Raw genomic sequence first — 18563 nt, 5'->3', positions numbered from 1 at the left:
CGTGCCCACGGGGCCCGGACACCCACCGGCCCTCACCTCTTACCTCCTCCCGGGCCCGGCCGGCTCGGCGCGGCTCGGCTCCCTTCTCCTCCCGCGCCCCTCGGAGCGCTTCTTCACGGACCCAGCAAAGATGGCGCCGCCGCCGTCTCCCCCCGGAAGCGAAAGCTCCCCACTTCCGCCCGGAGCCCGCGGGAATCTCGGGGACCGGGGTCACGTGACTCGCCCCCCTCCCGGCCGAGCGGGCCACGTGACTCGCCCCCCGACTCCGACGCCAGGGTCACGTGACCCCCCCTCATGCCTATCTCTTTATAACGCGGGCGAGGTGCGCGCGTTGAAAATGATTATAATTATTATATAATAATAGCTCTACGCACTATCACAATTATTATATAATGATATTTTTATGCAGTATTATAACTATCCCGTAATAGTATTTTTATATGATATTGTGATTATTAGATAATATTTTATGCATTATTACGATTATTACATAATATTTTAGGCTAGAAGGGGGGAGACACAACAGAACAAAACAAGTAGGCAGGCGTTAATAATCATAATGATAGTAATAATCAATCAATCGGATTTATTGAGCGCTTACTGTGTGCGGAGCACTGTACTAAGCGCTTGGGAAGTCCAAGTTGGCAACATATGGAGACAGTCCCTACCCAACAGTGGGCTCACAGTCTAAAAGGGGGAGACAGAGAACAAAACCAAACATACTAATAAAATAAATAGAATAGATATGTACAAGTAAAATCAATCAATCAATAATAATAGTAATAATGGTATTTGAAGCGCTTTAAGCGGTCTCACTGGTTCTTTTCTTAGCCTTTGCTGGCAGCTGCTTTCGTGTGGCTTCCCTCGCCCCCCTCTCCATCCCCCGCATCTTACCTCCTTCCCTTCCCCACAGCACCTGTATATATGTATATATGTTTGTACATATTTATTACCCTATTTATTTATTTTACTTGTACATATCTATTCTATTTATTGTATTTTGTTAGTATGTTTGGTTTTGTTCTCTGTCTCCCCCTTCTAGACTATGAGCCCACTGTTGGGTAGGGACTGTCTCTATATGTTGCCAATTTGTACTTCCCAAGCGCTTAGTACAGCGCTCTGCACATAGTAAGCGCTCAATACATACGATTGATGATGATGATGATGATCTCCCCTTTGTGAGAGAGAACGAAAGTGCAGTCCTCTAGGCTCTAAGTTAGCTGTGGGCAGGGACCGTGTCTACCAATTCGGTTATATGATAGTCTCCAAAGTGCCTAGTACAGTGCTTGGCACATAGTAAGCAATTAGCTTAGCATAGTAAATGCTGCAATTATTGTTAATAATAATAATGATGGCATCTATTAGGCACTTACTATGTGCAAGGCACTGTTGTAGGCGCTGGGGAGGTTCCAAGGTGATCAGGTTGTCCCACGGGGGGCTCACAGACTGAGCCCCTTCATCATCATCATCATCATCATCAATCATATTTATTGAGCGCTTACTATGTGCAGAGCACTGTACTAAGCATTTGGGAGAGTATAATATTCCTTCCTCTCCCCCTCGTCCCCCTCTCCATCCCCCCATCTTACCTCCTTCCCTTCCCCACAGCACCTGTATATAATAATAATAATAATAATGACATTTATTAAGCGCTTCCTATGTGCAAAGCACTGTTCTAAGCGCTGGGGAGGTTACAAAGTGATCAGGTCATCCCACATGTGGCTCACAGTCTTCATCCCCATTTTACAGATGAGGAAACTGAGGCACAGAGAAGTTAAGTGACCCGCCCAAAGTCACACAGCTGACAATTGGTGGAGCCGGGATTTGAACCCATGACTTCTGACTCCAGAGCCCGGGCTCTTTCCACTGAGCCACGCTGCTGTATATATGTTTGTACATATTTATTACTCCCTCTATTGATTTTATTTTACTTGTACATATCTATTCTATTCATTTTATTTTGTTAGTAGGTTTGGTTTTGTTCTCTGTCTCCCCCTTTTAGACGTGAGCCCGCTGTTGGGTAGGGACTGTCTCTATATGTTGCCAATTTGTACTTCCCAAGCGCTTAGTACAGTGCTTTGCACATAGTAAGCGCTCAATAAATACGATTGATGATGATGATGTACATATTTATTAGTCTCTATATTGATTTATTTTACTTGTACATATCTATTCTATTCATTTGATTTTGTCAGTAGGTTTGGTTTTGTTCTCTGTCTCCCCCTTTTAGACTGTGAGCCCACTGTTGGGTAGGGACTGTCTCTATATGTTGCCAATTTGTACTTCCCAAGCGCTTAGTGCTCTGCACATAGTAAGCGCTCAATAAATACGATTGATGATGATGATGATGTACATATTTATTACTCTCTATATTGATTTATTTTACTTGTACCTATCTATTCTATTTATTTTATTTTGTTAGTATGTTTTGTTTTGTTCTCTGTCTCCCCCTTTTAGACTGTGAGCCCGCTGTTGGGTAGGGACTGTCTCTCTATGTTGCCAATTTGTACTTCCCAAGCGCTTAGTACAGTGCTCTGCACATAGTAAGCGCTCAATAAATACGATTGATGATGATGATCTATTCTATTCATTTTATTTTGTTAGTATGTTTGGTTTTGTTCTCTGTCTCCCCCTTTTAGACTGGGAGCCCACTGTTGGGTAGGGACTGTCTCTAGATGTTGCCAATTTGTACTTCCCAAGCGCTTAGTACAGTGCTCTGCACACAGTAAGCGCTCAATAAATACGATTGATTGATTGACTGATGTAACGAATCGTGAATGAATGACGAAAGGCAGTGCGGCGCCGAGGGCGGGGCCTGCGTCGGGGGGCGGGGCCTGCGTCGGCGGGCGGGGCCTGCGTCGGCGGGCGAGTCCAAAGGCGGGGGCGGGGCCTGCGCCTGTGGGCGCGACCAAAGACGGGGGAAGGGGGGAGGAGTCAACCCCGTGTCGTTGGACGGAGCGGCCTATCGCGGCGGTGGGGCCTGTAGGAGGGGTCAGGGCAGCTGTCGCCACAATGTGGAGCGTGTCCGTCGCGGGGAGGGCCGCGGGCCGGAGCTGGGGGGCGGCGCCGGGAGGTGAGTGTCCGTCCCACCCCCCCCGTCTGTCCGTCTATCTTTCTCCCTCCCGCTTCCCCCGCTCAGCGCCGTGGGCGCGCCCGATCCTGGCGGGGGCGCAGTGCGCAGGCGCGCGGCCCGTCGGGGGGCGGGGGGACGCAGTGCGCAGGCGCGGGGCCTGTCGGGGGGCGGGGACGACGCAGTGCGCAGGCGCGCGGCCTGTCCAGGCCCCGGGGTGGGGGCTCAGTGCGCAGGCGCGGGGTTCAAATAATAATGATCAATCAATCAATCGTATTTATTGAGCGCTTATCAATCAATCGTATTTATTGAGCGCTTACTGTGTGCAGAGCACTGTACTAAGCGCTTGGGAAGTACAAGTTGGCAACATCTAGAGACAGTCCCTACCCAACAGTGGGCTCACAGTCTAAAAGGGGGAGACAAAACCAAACCTACTAACAAAATAAAATAAATAGAATAGATATGTACAAGTGAAATAAATAAATCAATAAATAGAGTAATAAATATGTACAAACATATATCCATCTATACAGGTGCTGTGGGGAAGGGAAGGAGGTAAGATGGGGGGATGGAGAGGGGGGCGAGGGGGAGAGGAAGGAAGGGGCTCAGTCTGGGGTCCAAATAATAATGATCAATCAATCAATTAATCGTATTTATTGAGCGCTTACTGCGTGCAGAGCACTGTACTAAGCGCTTGGGAAGTACAAGTTGGCAACATATAGAGACAGTCCCTACCCAACAGTGGGCTCACAGTTGTTAATAATAATAATGATGGCATTTACTAAGCGCTCACAGGCTTCATCCCCATTTGACAGATGAGGGAACTGAGGCCCAGAGAATAGTAATGATATTAATGATGGCATTTATTAAGTGCTTACTATGTGCAAAGCGCTGTTTTAAGCACTGGGGAGGTTACAAGGTGATCAGGTTGTCCCACGGAGGGGCTCACAGGCTTCATCCCCATTTGACAGATGAGGGAACTGAGTCCCAGAGAATAATAATGATAATAATGATGGCATTTATTAAGCATTTACTATGTGCAAAGCGCTGTTCTAAGCGCTGGGGAGGTTACAAGGTGATCAGGTTGTCCAACGGGGGGGCGGCTCACAGGCTTCATCCCCATTTGACAGATGAGGGAACTGAGGCCCAGAGAATAATAATAATAATAATGATGATGGCATTTATTAAGCACTTACTACGTGCAAAGCGCTGTTCTAAGCACTGGGGAGGTTACAAGGTGATCAGGTTGTGCAACGGGGGCCTCACAGGCTTCATCCCCATTTGACAGATGAGGGAACTGAGGCCCAGAGAATAATAGTAATAATAATGATGATGGCATTTATTAAGCGCTTACTATGTGCAAAGCGCTGTTCTAAGCACTGGGGAGGTTACAAGGTGACCAGGTTGTCCCACATGGGGCTCACAGTCTTCATCCCCATTTTACAGATGAGGGAATTGAGGCCCGGAGAAGTGAAGTGACTTGCCCAAGGTCACACAGCTGACAAGCGGCGGAGCCGGGATTTGAACCCATGACCTCCGACTCCAAAGCCTGGGCTCTTTCCACTGAGCCACGCTGCTTCTCCTAAGCGCTTACTATGTGCAAAGCACCGTTCTAAGTGCTGGGGGTGGGGGGTGGGGGAATACAAGGTGATCAGATTGTCCCATGTGGGGCTCACAGGCTTAATCCCCATTTCACAGATGAGGGAACTGAGGCACAGAGAAGTTAAGTGACTTGCCCAAGGTCACACAGCTGACAAGTGGCGGGTCTGGGATTAGAACTCACAGCCTCTGACTCCCAAGCCCAGGCTCTTTCCACTGTCAATAAATAGAATTATAGCTATGTGCCCATCATTAAATAGAGTAGTAAATATGTACAAGTAAAATAAATAAAGTAATAAATAGGTACAAATATATCCAAGTGCTGTGGGGAGGGGAAGAGAGTAGGGCAGGTGGGGGGCGATTCTAGACCGTGATCCCATTGTTGGGTAGGGACCGTCTCTATATGTTCATTCGATCGTATTTATTGAGCGCTTACTGTGTGCAGAGCAATCAATCAATCAATCAATCGTATTTATTGAGCGCTTACTATGTGCAGAGCACTGTACTAAGCGCTTGGAAAGTACAATTCAGCAACAAGTAGAGACAATCCCCGCCCACAGCGGGCTCACAGTCTACAAAGGGGGAGACAGGCATCAAAACAAGTAAACAGGCATAATTACTCAGCCATTCATTGAGGTCCTAATTAATAAGTTACTAACATTAATTATTAACAATAAATATAACATAATAAATTAATAAGCCATAATTAGTCTTAGAACTGTCCCTGGAAGAAGCAAGGTCTAATGAGGTCGAGGGTTAAGGATCCCAAATTTAATTCTACACTTTATTTCATCTCTTCCCAACGCTGAGGCAAGTTCACAGACACGCACGACAGCACAGCTCAACATTTACCGTTGCCAATACGTTGCCAACTGGCACTTCCCAAGCGCTTAGTACAGTGCTCGGCACACAGTAAGCGCTCAATAAATGCGATCGAATGAATGAATGATTGCTTTGTGACCTCGGGCAAGGCATTTCGCTTCTCTGGGCCTCAGTTCCCGCATCTGTAAAATGGGGATCAAGACCCACGGGGGACGGGGACTGTGTCCACCCTGATCAGGTTGTAACCTGATCACATTGTATCCCCCCCAGCGCTTAGAACAGGGCTTGGCACATAGTAAGTGCTTAACAGATACCATTATTATTATTATTATTATTATTATTATTATTATTATTATTATTATTATTGTTATCATTAGCCCATCCCCGACGGCCCCAGCCCGGTAACCAGCCATCGGCCCTAGGCCTGGTGGAGGGGCATACGTAGCCTTTTCCCGCTTGGTCCCGCGGCTAGAGCCTGGGTCTGGGCGTCGGAAGGACCTGGGTTCTAATCCCACCCACCCCCTGTCTCCTATGTGACCTTGAGCCAGGCACTTCACTTCTCTGGGCCTCAGTTTCCTCATCTGGAAAATGGGGATTGAGACTGCGAGTCCTGCACGAGGCTGGGACTGGGCCCAGCCTGATTTGCTTGTATCCACCCCAGCGCTTAGTCCAGTGCCTGGCACATAGTAAGGGTTTAACAAATACCATTATTATGATTATCTCCAGTCTCAGCGTTGCCCATATATGGTTGTACATATTTATTACTCTATTTATTTATTTATTTATTTATTTATTTATTTTACTTGTACATTTCTATCCTATTTATTTTATTTTGTTGGTATGTTTGGTTCTGTTCTCTGTCTCCCCCTTTTAGACTGTGAGCCCACTGTTGGGTAGGGACTGTCTCTATGTGTTGCCAATTTGTACTTCCCAAGCGCTTAGTACAGTGCTCTGCACATAGTAAGCGCTCAATAAATACGATTGATTGATTGATTGATTCTCTGGGCCTCATCTGGAAAATGGGGCTTGAGAATGTGAACTCCGTGTGGACCAGGTACTGGCCACCCCGATTTGCCTGTATCCATCTCAGCCCTTAGAACAACGCCTGGCTCGTCGGAAGCGTTTAACAAATGCCACAATTATTGCTTATTATCTATTGAGCGTTTACTGTGTGTAGAGCTCTGCACTAGGTGCTTAGCTCTGTGCATTGGCAATTTGAATTTGAATTGATCTCCTGACTCTCAGGAGGGTGCACTTTCCACTGGGCCATGCTGCTTCCCTATTAAATAAAGTCTTAATCTGTGCTATTTATTATTATTGGTAGTATTAATCATAAGACGAATCCCTTGTCCTTACTGTGGCCACAGCCCAGATTTCACATACAGCGTATTCTGATTGTTTTATTCAACCGATAGCCCCAATTAATAAACTGTAAATTTAGGGTGCTAGATTGGAAAATGCTTGAAGACCAGTGGTCTTTGAACGAATGATTGTTTTGGTCGCTTTAAAGAAATCAGCATGGAAATGAGAAGCTAGAATTAAGGGAATCTCAAAAAAGGCTTTCGAATGGCTTCCTCTCCCCCTCGTCCCCCTCTCCATCCCCCCCATCTTACCTCCTTCCCTTCCCCACAGCTATATATGTATATATGTTTGTACATATTTATTACTCTATTTTACTTGTACATATCTATTCTATTTATTTTATTTTGTTAGTAGGTTTGGTTTTGTTCTCTGTCTCCCCCTTTTAGAGTGTGAGCCCACTGTTGGGTAGGGACTGTCTCTATATGTTGCCCATTTGTACTTCCTAAGCGCTTAGTACAGTGCTCTGCACATAGGAAGCGCTCAATAAATACGATTGATGATGATGATGAATGGCTTTCAGTGTGTTTTTCTCCTGTTTTTGCAGGGAACCCCCTCCATCAGATTCTCCGGATGAAACCTTGGGATTACATTGGTAATCGTCATCAGCCTGTGGGGCTACAGAGCAATTTTGTGACCTTCCTTGGCCTGACTGGAACGAGAAAGCCGAGGTATGCTAAGCGGGTGATGGAATTAATCTGTTTCAGAGAAAGTCTGTCTTGTGGAGGGAGAACAGACTTTGTCTTGGCAGCTCAGTAGCGATGGCCTTTGAGTTGTCAGCGTGGAGTATCAAGTGGTTTTATTTTTAGCTACTTTAATTTTGAAAATTCACGATGCCCGTCCAACCCTTGTGTAAATTGCCTTTTCACTTCATGAAAAAGGCAGCTCCTGGGACTGCTGATGATTGTAGCCGAAGAAATGATCGAGAGTAGCATTTGTTCTAAGCAGCTTTAAGCAAACGAAGGATTTTCCTAGGTTTTGTTAGTTCTACAAAATAGGTTTCCTTGAAGCAGTATGGCCTAGTGGATAGGCCCGGTGGGAGCCAGGAGGATCTGGGTTCTAATTCCAGCCCTTCCACTCGTCTACTCTATGACCTTGGGCAACTTACTTAACTTCTCTGTGACTCAGTTACCTCATCTGTAAAATGGGGATTAAGATTGTGAGTCCCATGGGGGGCGTGGACTGTAGCCACCCTGATGAGCTTGGATCTACCCCAGCGCTTAGTATAGTTCCTGGCACTAGTAAGCGCTTAACAAATAACAAAACTTATCCTTCTTGCCTCTTTTCCTTCAACGGTGGGAGTGAGAGAAGAGATAATAGCAATGAGGTCATCTGCAGGGTTCAGTCACAATCAATCAATCAATCATATTTATTGAGCGCTTACTATGTGCAGAGCACTGTACTAAGGGCTTGGGAAGTACAAATTGGCAACATATAGAGACAGTCCCTACCCAACATTGGGCTCACAGTCTAAAAGGGGGAGACAGAGAACAAAACCAAACATACTAACAAAGTAAAATAAATAGAATAGATATGTACAAGTAAAATAAATAAATAAATAGAGTAATAAATATGTACAAACATATATACATATATGCAGGTCACAAATGAATCCTTCGAGGAGAGGAATGAGTGTTTTCTGATCTTTGGTAGACTATATGATCAGAAAAGGTGCACTTCACTTGCTAACCCAACCAATTTCATTAGAGGTAGTGTGGTAACTCCTAGAGTCATTACTTATAAATAATATGGAATCCTGAAAGAGTGAGAATATAAGGGAACCGTGGAGTAAAGACATTCAAAAGAACCCCAGAATAAAGAAAGGAATCTATGAGCTGTAAGCCTATCTGTTCCGTCAAGGTGAAGAAACTGAGAAACTGAGCAGTTAAGCATCTTTCCCAAGGTCACGTCACCAGAAAGTGGTGGAACTGGTATTAAAACCCAGATCTCCGGACTCTCAGGAGGGTGCACTTTCCACTGGGACAAGCTGCTTCCCTATTAAATAAGGTCTTAATCTGTGCTATTTGGTATTATTAATCATGACGAATCCCTTGTCTTTACTGTGGCCACAGCCCAGATTTCACATTCAGCGTGTTCTGATTATTTTAGGCATGCGGTCAAAGGAACGTTCGCCACTTCACCGACGACGGTGGATCCCAACGAAATGAAAAAATTCCAGATACTGGCTCACAAATGGTGGGACGAACAAGGAGCCTATTCCCCTCTTCACTCTCTGAATGACCTGAGAGTGCCCTTTATTAGGTACGGCTTGGGAAGTCTCTCAGCCCTCGTTACCCAAAGCCCATTTCAAGCCCACCTTTTCTCTTGTTAGGTTAGAGTTTGCCCAATTTGACCCGCGCAGCCCTCCCTTGGGATCCTGCAGTGCTGTTGTCGAGGGGTAGCCTGGCCCGGGGCACTAGGCAGTGCAGATTTGGGTCAAGTGAACCTACCAAAAGCAATATTTTCCTCGAATTACATTTTAAATCCAATTCTCTCAATGCCTAAAATTAATCTTCTGTCGTGTTAGCCTCTTTGGAAAGGTCCTTCACTCTACTGGCCCACTGGGGGACTATTCATTTTGTTAATGATTTGCATTATAGCTATAATTCTATTTGTTCTGACGATTTTGATTTCACCTGTCTACGTGTTTTGTATTGTTGTCCGTTTCCCCCTTCTAGACTGTGAGCCCATTGTTGGGTACGGACTGTCTCTATATGTTGCCGACTTGTACTTCCCAAACACTTAGTACAGTGCTCTGCACACAGTAAGCGCTCAGTAAATACGATTGAATGAATGAATTTGTGCAGCACCCACTTCTGAGATTGTGCAAGCTCTTTTCATCACAATTGGTCATTCGACAGTACTTACTGAGTGCCTATCAGGCACGGCACTGTATTGAGTACCTGGAAGATAACAATCAAGTTAGAGGTTATGATCCTTTACCTAAGTTGCATGCAGCTTAATGGGGGAAGTCAGACACGAAATGACTTGCTGGTAGTTAGACAAAGCCTCCTTGATTCTCCGCTTGAAGTCGACTCACGTTGCCAAATGATTGTGAGTCTTCTCCTTTCCGCGACAGTGTCGTAGTTGTGTTTACTGAGCGCCCGCTTGGCGCGATGAACTGGACCAGATGCTTAGGAAGGACCCAATAAAGAAGCGACACATCCGCTGTCCACCAAGAGCTAGTACTATAACAGGGGAGACCAATATAAAAATATTTACAAGGAGAGAAGTCAAAATAAATAAAGCGGACACACATAAATGAACGCTAAGGAGTAGAAATGAGTTCATAAGTGCAAGATTTGGCTGAAGAGATCTGGTTTAGGGTGCTGGGAAATTAATTGGTGAAAGATTGTTGGAGGTGGGATTTGAACGATTGTGAAGGTGGAGATGTCAAGATTTTTCGGTTTATCGCCCAATTTTACGTATTTGGTGTTTTAGAGATAATCTCTTGAAAACGACTGCCAGTCATCAGCCGGGAAGTCCTTTGTCGGGAATGAAGATTCTGGATGTTGGCTGCGGTGGCGGATTACTAAGCGAAGTAAGAAATATGCCGTCTGCACCTGGGGCAAGAGAAGGGCCGGGGCAGGGATGGGGAATGTCTTCTTTCTTCACCCTGCTGTCCTCCCAGGGGAAGGGAGGGAGGGGAAGAAGTCCCGTCTTGTGTTGGGTAGGGACTGTCTCTATATGTTGCCAGTTTGTACTTCCCAAGCGCTTAGTACAGTGCTCTGCACATAGTAAGCGCTCAATAAATACGATTGATGATGATGATCTTGTGACTGGCAGCTCACGCGGCAATCATTGTCAGTCAGTGGTATCGATCGAGCACTTACTGCATGAAGAACACTGTACTAAGCGCTTGGGAGAGTATGATACAACGGAGTTGGGAGACACATTCCCTACCCACAAGGAGCTTACAGTCTAGAGGAGAAGCCAGCCGTTAAAAGAAATTCCGGCTACGGATATATGTGTTGTGAGGCTGAGGTGAATACGGAGCTTCAGAGGTGGAGGAGGAAAACACGACGAGCAATCCCTCGGTTCTGCCAGACCTAAACTTACGGTGTTTTCATGTAATATTCGTACGTAGTCATCCACGGAAACCATTTTATTGTCTTCCTGCAGCTTGGCTCTGTCTCATTAATGTATTTTTGCAGCTAAGCGCCAATCTCTTTTCCTGCCCAGAGAACCAACCAGTGTTTTTCTCACTAGCCATTAGGACGATTGGGAGCCTTGGTGACTGGCATTGATCCCCTGGAAGACAGTGTGAAAACAGCCCAACAGCATAAACGATGTGATCCGGTCTTAGACCAACAGATACAGTACAGGGCGTGTTCGGTGGAGGAGATTGCCGAAGAGTCCGCCGAAGCGTTTGATGCCGTCGTGGCCTCGGAAGTTGTGGAACACGTGGGGGATTTAGAAACCTTCATAAAGTGCTGCCACCGTGTTTTAAAGGTAAGAATTTCTCTTGTATTGGAAATAAGTGGCCTTCTTTGGTGCTATATTGTACCAGGGCTTTGGTTTTCTTTGGCATCACATGGAAATTATGATCTGAGAGTGGCAGATTCTAAAGGGAAATACAAATGGAAATTCTGAATCATTTCAGACTTCCATTTCCTGAGGAAAATCGATGACCTTTTTCAGCTCTCTCTCTCTCTCCTTCTCTCCCTCTCTCCGTCTTTCCCTCTCCCGGATTTAGTGAAGAGAGTACAGAATTGGGAGTCAGGAGACTGGGTTCTAAAAATGTTCAAGACATGTTTCCCCACTGCTCAAGAAACTCCAGTAGTTGCCCATCCACTGCCGCATTAAATAATAACTTCTCACTGTTGGCTTCAAAGCAGTCAACCCCCTTGCCCCTCCTTACCGCACCTGACTAGCCCGTTGTTGGGTAGGGATTGTCTCTATCTGTTGCCGAATTGTACTTTCCAAGCGCTTAGTACATTCATTCATTCATTCGGTCATATTTATTGAGCGCTTACTGTGTGCAGAGCACTGTACTAACCACTCTGTACACAGTAAACGCTCCATAATTGCGATTGAATGACTGAACCCATCTCTCCCACTTTCCTGCTGCACGATCTAGGGCATGTCATTTAACTTCTCTGTACCTCGGTTTACTCACCTGCAAAACGGGGATTCAGTACTTGTTCTCTCTCCCACTCAGCCTTGTCAGCCCTATGCGGGGTTAGAGGCCGTGTCTCACCTGATCATGTGTAATAATAATAACGATGGCATTTGTTATCCGAGCGCTGTTATCCGGAGCTCGGCAATATAGCTTGGCAGATAGCAAGTGCTTAGCAGATATCACTGTTATTATTCTTATTATTGCTGATAGCGAGAGGACAGCTTTGTGTGCACCTGTGGCTGACGGAACAATCCATTCTGTATTAGGTGTACTTAGGGATTGCCCACGGTCATGTCCTGTTTGCCTCTGGCAGCACCTGGTGCCGGTTTGAAATCTGCTTAATTGGTATCCATCCCTCCGTAGGCTGCTGGTTGAGGATTAGCCCCCAGCCCGTGATAACTCCCGTCGGCTCCGAAAGGCCCACTGCCATTCCACATGGAGAAATGGAGACTTGGGGAATGGAGGCCCTGGTCAAGCTGAGTGAAAAAAACAGTCCCGCGGAATAGAATTTGGATCACCCACGATTCACTCGAGCAAAGCACCCTGGCATCTGGTATCTCTCCCTGCTTTGCTGGTGCCCTGTGAGCCTCTAATCCAATATTCTTTCCGTCCGCTGTAGCCCGGGGGCTCGCTCTTCATCACCACCATGAACAAAACGCCACTCTCCTACGTCCTGGGGATCGTTTTCGCCGAGCAGATCGCAGGCATCGTGCCTAAGGGTACTCACGACTGGGAAAAGTTCGTTTCGCCTGAAGAACTAGAGAGCCGCCTGGAAGCCAGTAAGGGTCCCCTAGAGTGGCGGGGGCCCGGGAAGGGTCATTGGTGCTGTTTTGTTGTGTTGTCTGTCCCCCCGTTCTAGATTGTGAGCCCGTTTTTGGGTAGGGACCGTCTTTGTAGGTTGCCAACTTGTACTGAACCCAAGCGCTCAGTCCAGTGCTGTGCAAACAGTAAGCGCTCAATAAATACGATTGAATGAATGAATGGAATGAAATCACAGGTCCAAGATTTCCCTGTGTAATTATTGCTCACTCAAGATACCACAGGTTTCAAGCTCACCATTTAGTTGCTGGAAACTCTCAGATCTTGGAAAAGCTTTCAGAGAGAGAGAGAGAAAATGTGTGTGTGTGTGTGTGTGTGTGTGTGTGTGTGATCACATGCAAACGTGTTTCTTTTGTCTCATTTTCAGATGGGCTCCTGGTCCAGAACATAACAGGAATGCTGTATAACCCACTCTCGGGCTACTGGAACTGGATTCAGAACACCAGCCTGAACTACGCAGCTCATGCCATCAAGTCGGAGACTCAGGACTCGTCTGGATTTCCCTCGGAGACGGAGGCAAAAGAGCACCAAGGGAGAACCGCCTCTAGCACGGATGGCCACGGAGAGCCCCAGACCTAAAGGAACACACGTGGAGGTTTTTACAAGACAGATACTTGCAAGGCTCTAATTTATAGATCTACCTCCCCAATGTCGTCTTCGTCTTCTCAGGAAGCATCGTGTTTAAAGAGAAGGCCGAAGAACTGGCGTTTTAAAAATCGAATCACGTTAAGGTGTTATCTGGGAGGATTTGCAGTAAGACATCGTCTAAAAATATAGTCTTTATTTCAAGACATTTGATTCAAGTTTGCAAATAATGCATACTCTAGTGTGATCTTTGACTTACTATTTTAAGAACTTTTCCTTTCTTTACATTGAGTGCGTATATGTGTGTTTCTTTCCATTTGGTTTCATTTAGTGTCATGTCAGTATTGTGGCAGAGAAAGAGTTGGCAAAAGTCTTTCATTCAGCTCTTTTATGCTGTTTATGAGATAATAGTGTTCTTTTTTTTCCTCTATCCTACATCATCGAACAGTAAGGTCGAGATGAAATTTCACAGAACAAGCAGCTGAGTTTTTACATCATCATCATCATCAATCGTATTTATTGAGCGCTTACTATGTGCAGAGCACTGTACTAAGCGCTTGGGAAGTACAAATTGGCAACATATAGAGACAGTCCCTACCCAACAGTGGGCTCACAGTCTAAAAGGGGGAGACAGAGAACAAAACCAATTATTTACAGAAATAATAATAATAATGATGGCATTTATTAAGCGCTAACTATGTGCAAAGCACTGTTCTAAGCGCTGGGGAGGTTACAAGATGATCAGGTTGTCCCAGGGGGGCTCACAGTCTTAATCCCCATTTTACAGATGAGGTAACTGAGGCTCAGAGGAGTTAAGTGACTTGACCAGAATCACATAGCTGACCATTGGCGGAGCCGGGATTTGAACCCATGACCTCTGACTCCAAAGCCCGGGCTCTTCATCATCATCAATCGTATTTATTGAGCGCTTACTGTGTGCAGAGCACTGTACTAAGTGCTTGGGAAGTACAAGTTGGCAACATATAGAGAGAGTCCCTACCCAACAGTGGGCTCACAGTCTAAAAGGGCTCTTTCCACTGAGCCACGCTGCTTCTCTAAAGTAAAGTCATGGTGGTTCTGGGGACCAGTGATAGATTTCCGAGATGCACAGTGCCCGGCACGTAGAGCTCAACAGGTAACATAAAACAAAACAGAACAAACAGTTAAAGACTTGTGATTATCAGAGTCGAAGGGGGGACGGGCGGTGAATAAGCGCTAGCTTGCGGGGGTCTTGTTAGCTGTCATTAGCAAGTTAAACGGCGATGGGGGTACTCCAGCAAATGGCAGAGTGGCTGCTCAGTGGGCTAGTGAACTAAGAAATCATCTCTTTTTTCACCTTTAAAGCATTGAACACAGTTTATTTAGTGCCCAGTGGTCTTGCTATCAACTCTCCCGCTTCTAAGCTTTTCCCCGACCCTTCCGCCCCCCCCCGCCCGACCCCATTCTTGTAAATCCACTAGGCCACTGCTGTCTTCATCCACAAAGCCTCCTTGAAATCCTGGAAGCTTTCCCCAATTAATTTCCAACACCCCACGGCGTATCAACCCACTAGCCGCCTCGGCACAGATGTATTTAGGGCAGTAGATCAGTGGCGTTTATTGAGCGTTTACTGTGTGCAGAGCACTTGGAAGAGTACAGTACGATGGGATTGACAGACATTCCCAGAAGCAGTGTGGCCTAATGGATGGAGAACGGGCTTGGGAGTCAGAAGGACATGGGTTCTAATCCTGGCCTCCACCTCTTGTCTGCTGCGTGACCTTGGGCAAGTCATTTCACTTCTCTGTGCCTCAGTTACCTCAGCTGGAAAATGAGGACTCAGATTGTGATCCCCATGGGGGACAGGGACTATGTCCAACCTGATTTGCTTGCCAGCCCTTAGTACAGGGCCTGGCCCATAGTAAGTGCTTAATAATAAAAATAATAATAATAATAGTATGTAGGTACAGTGCCTTGCACTTAGTAAGCGCTTAACAAATACCCCAGTTATTATTACTACTGCCCACAGTGAGCTCACAGTCTACAGCAGGAAAGACGGACATTCATATAAATAATTTATAATATATCCCACGATTCTACGTTTAGGTCCATCCTCAGCACTTTGTTCATTCATTCATTCATTCATTCAATCGTATTTATTAAGCGCTTACTGTGTGCAGAGCACTGTGCTAAGCGCTTGGGCAGTCCAAGTTGGCAACATATAGAGACGGTCCCTACCCAACAGTGGGCTCGCAGTCTAGAAGGGGGAGACAGACAACAAAACAAATTAACAAGATAAAATAAATAGAATGAATATGTACAAATGAAATAAATATTCATTTATTTGTATGTAATAGATAAGGAGGTAGTTAAGACCGAGTGACAGGGTCGTCTTTGCTATACAGACAAGTACATCAGTGCAATGAGGATGGTACATTCACAATCGTTCGGGGAGTAAGAGCTAAGCAGTAGAATTTGCGTGGACGATCAAAGGCATACTCCAAGTGAGATCATGGAAAGCGAGTAAAGTGCTCACATCCCAGTCATCAAAGAGAGCAGTGAAACCACCGAGCCTAAGTGTCCATACCGTACATTAAGCATCCAGTGCAGAATGATGCCAACCACAAAGCTGCATTTGCTGGCATCAACCTCAGTCGACGACACACAGTGCCTAGCATCTCATGGATGCGATACAGAGATCTGGCGCCGGCGCATCCGTTACGCAGCCTCGCTCAAACCAACTCCGCCACGCCTAGGAGAAAAATTCCATTTTACTGGGAGAAGAATTGGGAACCGAAGATGCTTGGAAACTGGTAGCCGGTCTCAACATCACGGGGAAGACGAGACGAACAGTGTCAGTCCCCTCTCACTGTGGTTCTGCTCACTTCAAATCAGCCTTGGCTGGTTGGGTGGTTGGGTGACGGTAGGGTCCCAGGCAGCTGCTAAATGGTGAAATTGGGAAGTAGGAAGGAAGGAGGAGACACTTTCTGCTCAAAGGCCCAGACAAAACTGTGTCCTGGCTGAAACCTGGGAGACAACTGAGGCGGACAGACCCTGCTGGGTGCACAGTGGTCAAGAAAGAAAAGACTCTCTTTGAGAATACCCGTCACAGCAGAGGCACAATCAATCAATCAATCATATTTATTGAGTGCTTACTGTGTGCAGAGCACTGTACTAAGCGCTTGGGAAGTACAAGCTGGCAACATATAGTGACAGTCCCTACCCAACAGTGGACTCACAGTCTCAAAGGGGGAGACAGAGAACAAAACCAAACCTACTAACAAAATAGAATAGATATGTACAAGTAAAATAAATAGAGTAACAAATAATGTACAAACATATATACATATATACAGGTGCTGTGGGCAAAAACAGTCCCGGGCACTGTAAACGAACACATCAGCATAAACAAACACATCCGAGAAGCAGAAGCATTGTGGTTCAGTGGAAAGAGCCCGGGCTTTGGAGTCAGAGGTCATGGGTTCGAATCCTGGCTCCACCAATTGTCAGCTGTGTGCCTTTGGGCAAGTCACTTCACTTCTCTGTGCCTCAGTTCCCTCATCTGTAAAATGGGGATGAAGACTGTGAGCCCCCCCATGGGACAACCTGATCACCTTGTAACCTCCCCATTGCTTAGAACAGTGCTTTAATTGGCATTTATTAAGCGCTTACTCTGTGCAAAGCAATCAATCAAGCGCTCAATAAATACGATTGATTGCTTTGCACAGAGTAAGCGCTTAATAAATGCCAATTATGATTATTATTGTCCGAGGCCCCGCCCCACACTCTGAGGCCCCGCCCCACACCCGAGGCCCCGCCCTCTCCTCAGAGGCCACGCCCCTTCTCCGAGGCCACACCCACCGTCCCCAACCCCTGACCTATCAGGCCCCGCCTCCCGATCTCCTCAGACGGGCCCTGCCCTATCAGGCCCCGCCTCTTCTCCGAGGCCCCGCCCCCTGTCCCCGCCCCCTGCCCTATCAGGCCCCACCCCAATCTCCTCAGACGGGCCCCGCCCTATCAGGCCCCGCCCCCGACCAATCAATCAATCAATCAATCAGTCAATCAATCAATCAAATTTATTGAGCGCTTACTGTGTGCAGAGCACTGTACTAAGCGCTTGGGAAGTCCAAGTTGGCAACATCTAGAGACAGTCCCTACCCAACAGTGGGCTCACAGTCTAAAAGGGGGAGACAGAGAACAAAACCAAACCTACTAACAAAATAAAATAAATAGAATAGATATGTGCAAGTAAAATAAATAAATAAATAAATAATAATAATAAAATAATAATAAATAAATCAGGCCCCCCACCCCCAATCTCCTCAGATGGGCCCCGCCCTGTCAGGCCCCGCCCTCGGCCAATCAGGCCCCACCTCCAATCTCCTCAAAGGGGCCCCGCCCTACCAGGCCCCGCCCCTTTCCTAGGCCCCGCCTCCTTTTCCGAGGCCCCGCCCCCGACCAATCGGGACCCGCCCCCAATCCCCTCAGACCGCCCCGCCCAAACATAGGCCCCGCCCCCAATCTCCTCAGACGGGCCCCGCCCTATCAATCAATCAATCGATCAATCAATCAATCGTACTTATTGAGCGCTTACTGTGTGCAGAGCACTGCACTAAGCGCTTGGGAAGTCCAAGTTGGCAACATATAGAGACGGTCCCTACCCAACAGTGGGCTCACAGAGAAGCAGCGTGGTTCAATGGAAAGAGCCCGGGCTTTGGAGTCGGAGGTCAGGGGTTCAAATCCCGGCCCCGCCACTTGTCAGCTGTGTGACTTTGGGTAAGTCGCTTCACTTCTCTGGGCCTCAGTTACCTCATCTGTAAAAGGGGGATTAAGACTGTGAGCCCCTTGGGACAACCTGATCACCTTGTAACCTCCCGAGCGCTCAGAACAGTGCTTTGCACATAGTAAGCGCCTAATAAACGCCATTACTTATTTATTTATTTATTTAAAAGGATATCAGGCCCCGCCCCCTTTTCAGAGGCCCCGCCCTCTACCGATCAATTAGGCCCCGCCCCCAATCTCCTCGGACGGGCCCCGCCCTACCAGGCCCCGGCTCCCTTTCCGAGGCCCCGCCCCCTTTCCGAGGCCCCGCCCTATCAAGCCCCGCCCCCTTCCCGAGGCCCCCGCCCCGACCAATCAGGCCCCGCCCAGTCCCCCCCCTCAGACGGGCCCCGCCCTATCAATCAATCAACCAATCAATCAATCGTATTT

The 18563-nt window shown here is 46.9% G+C and overlaps 2 protein-coding genes across 2 annotated transcripts in view; one reads left to right on the top strand and one right to left on the bottom strand.

The window, feature by feature from the left end:
• The window catches only part of PNISR (PNN interacting serine and arginine rich protein), a 31309-nt gene extending 31169 nt beyond the window's left edge, over positions 1-140 (bottom strand). The window contains 1 exon segment of the mRNA XM_038760738.1: positions 37-140. The gene's annotated coding sequence lies outside the window, so the exon portion shown is untranslated.
• Positions 141-2962: 2822 nt separating this feature from the next.
• Positions 2963-13613, top strand: COQ3 (coenzyme Q3, methyltransferase). The gene is made up of 7 exons (XM_038761190.1): positions 2963-3073; positions 7398-7521; positions 8960-9112; positions 10292-10391; positions 11060-11302; positions 12592-12751; positions 13159-13613. The coding sequence occupies exons 1-7, from the start codon at positions 3013-3015 to the stop codon at positions 13368-13370; spliced, it is 1053 nt and encodes a 350-aa protein (XP_038617118.1). The 5' UTR covers positions 2963-3012; the 3' UTR covers positions 13371-13613.
• Positions 13614-18563: the final 4950 nt, after the last annotated feature.

The sequence above is a fragment of the Tachyglossus aculeatus genome, chromosome 19 (assembly GCF_015852505.1).
Source record: "Tachyglossus aculeatus isolate mTacAcu1 chromosome 19, mTacAcu1.pri, whole genome shotgun sequence".
In the NCBI taxonomy this organism is placed as follows: Eukaryota; Metazoa; Chordata; class Mammalia; order Monotremata; family Tachyglossidae; genus Tachyglossus; species Tachyglossus aculeatus.
Note: the sequence above shows the minus strand (reverse complement) of the source record. Positions and strands in the feature narration are given on the sequence as shown.

Excerpts from the sequence above, each read along its gene's own strand:
- COQ3 (XM_038761190.1), top strand. The coding sequence starts at position 3,013 with ATGTGGAGCGTGTCCGTCGCGGGGAGGGCCGCGGGCCGGAGCTGGGGG. Across the intron at positions 7,522-8,959 it reads ACTGGAACGAGAAAGCCGAG|GCATGCGGTCAAAGGAACGT; the intron begins GTATGCTAAGCG and ends TGATTATTTTAG. Across the intron at positions 9,113-10,291 it reads CTGAGAGTGCCCTTTATTAG|AGATAATCTCTTGAAAACGA; the intron begins GTACGGCTTGGG and ends TTGGTGTTTTAG.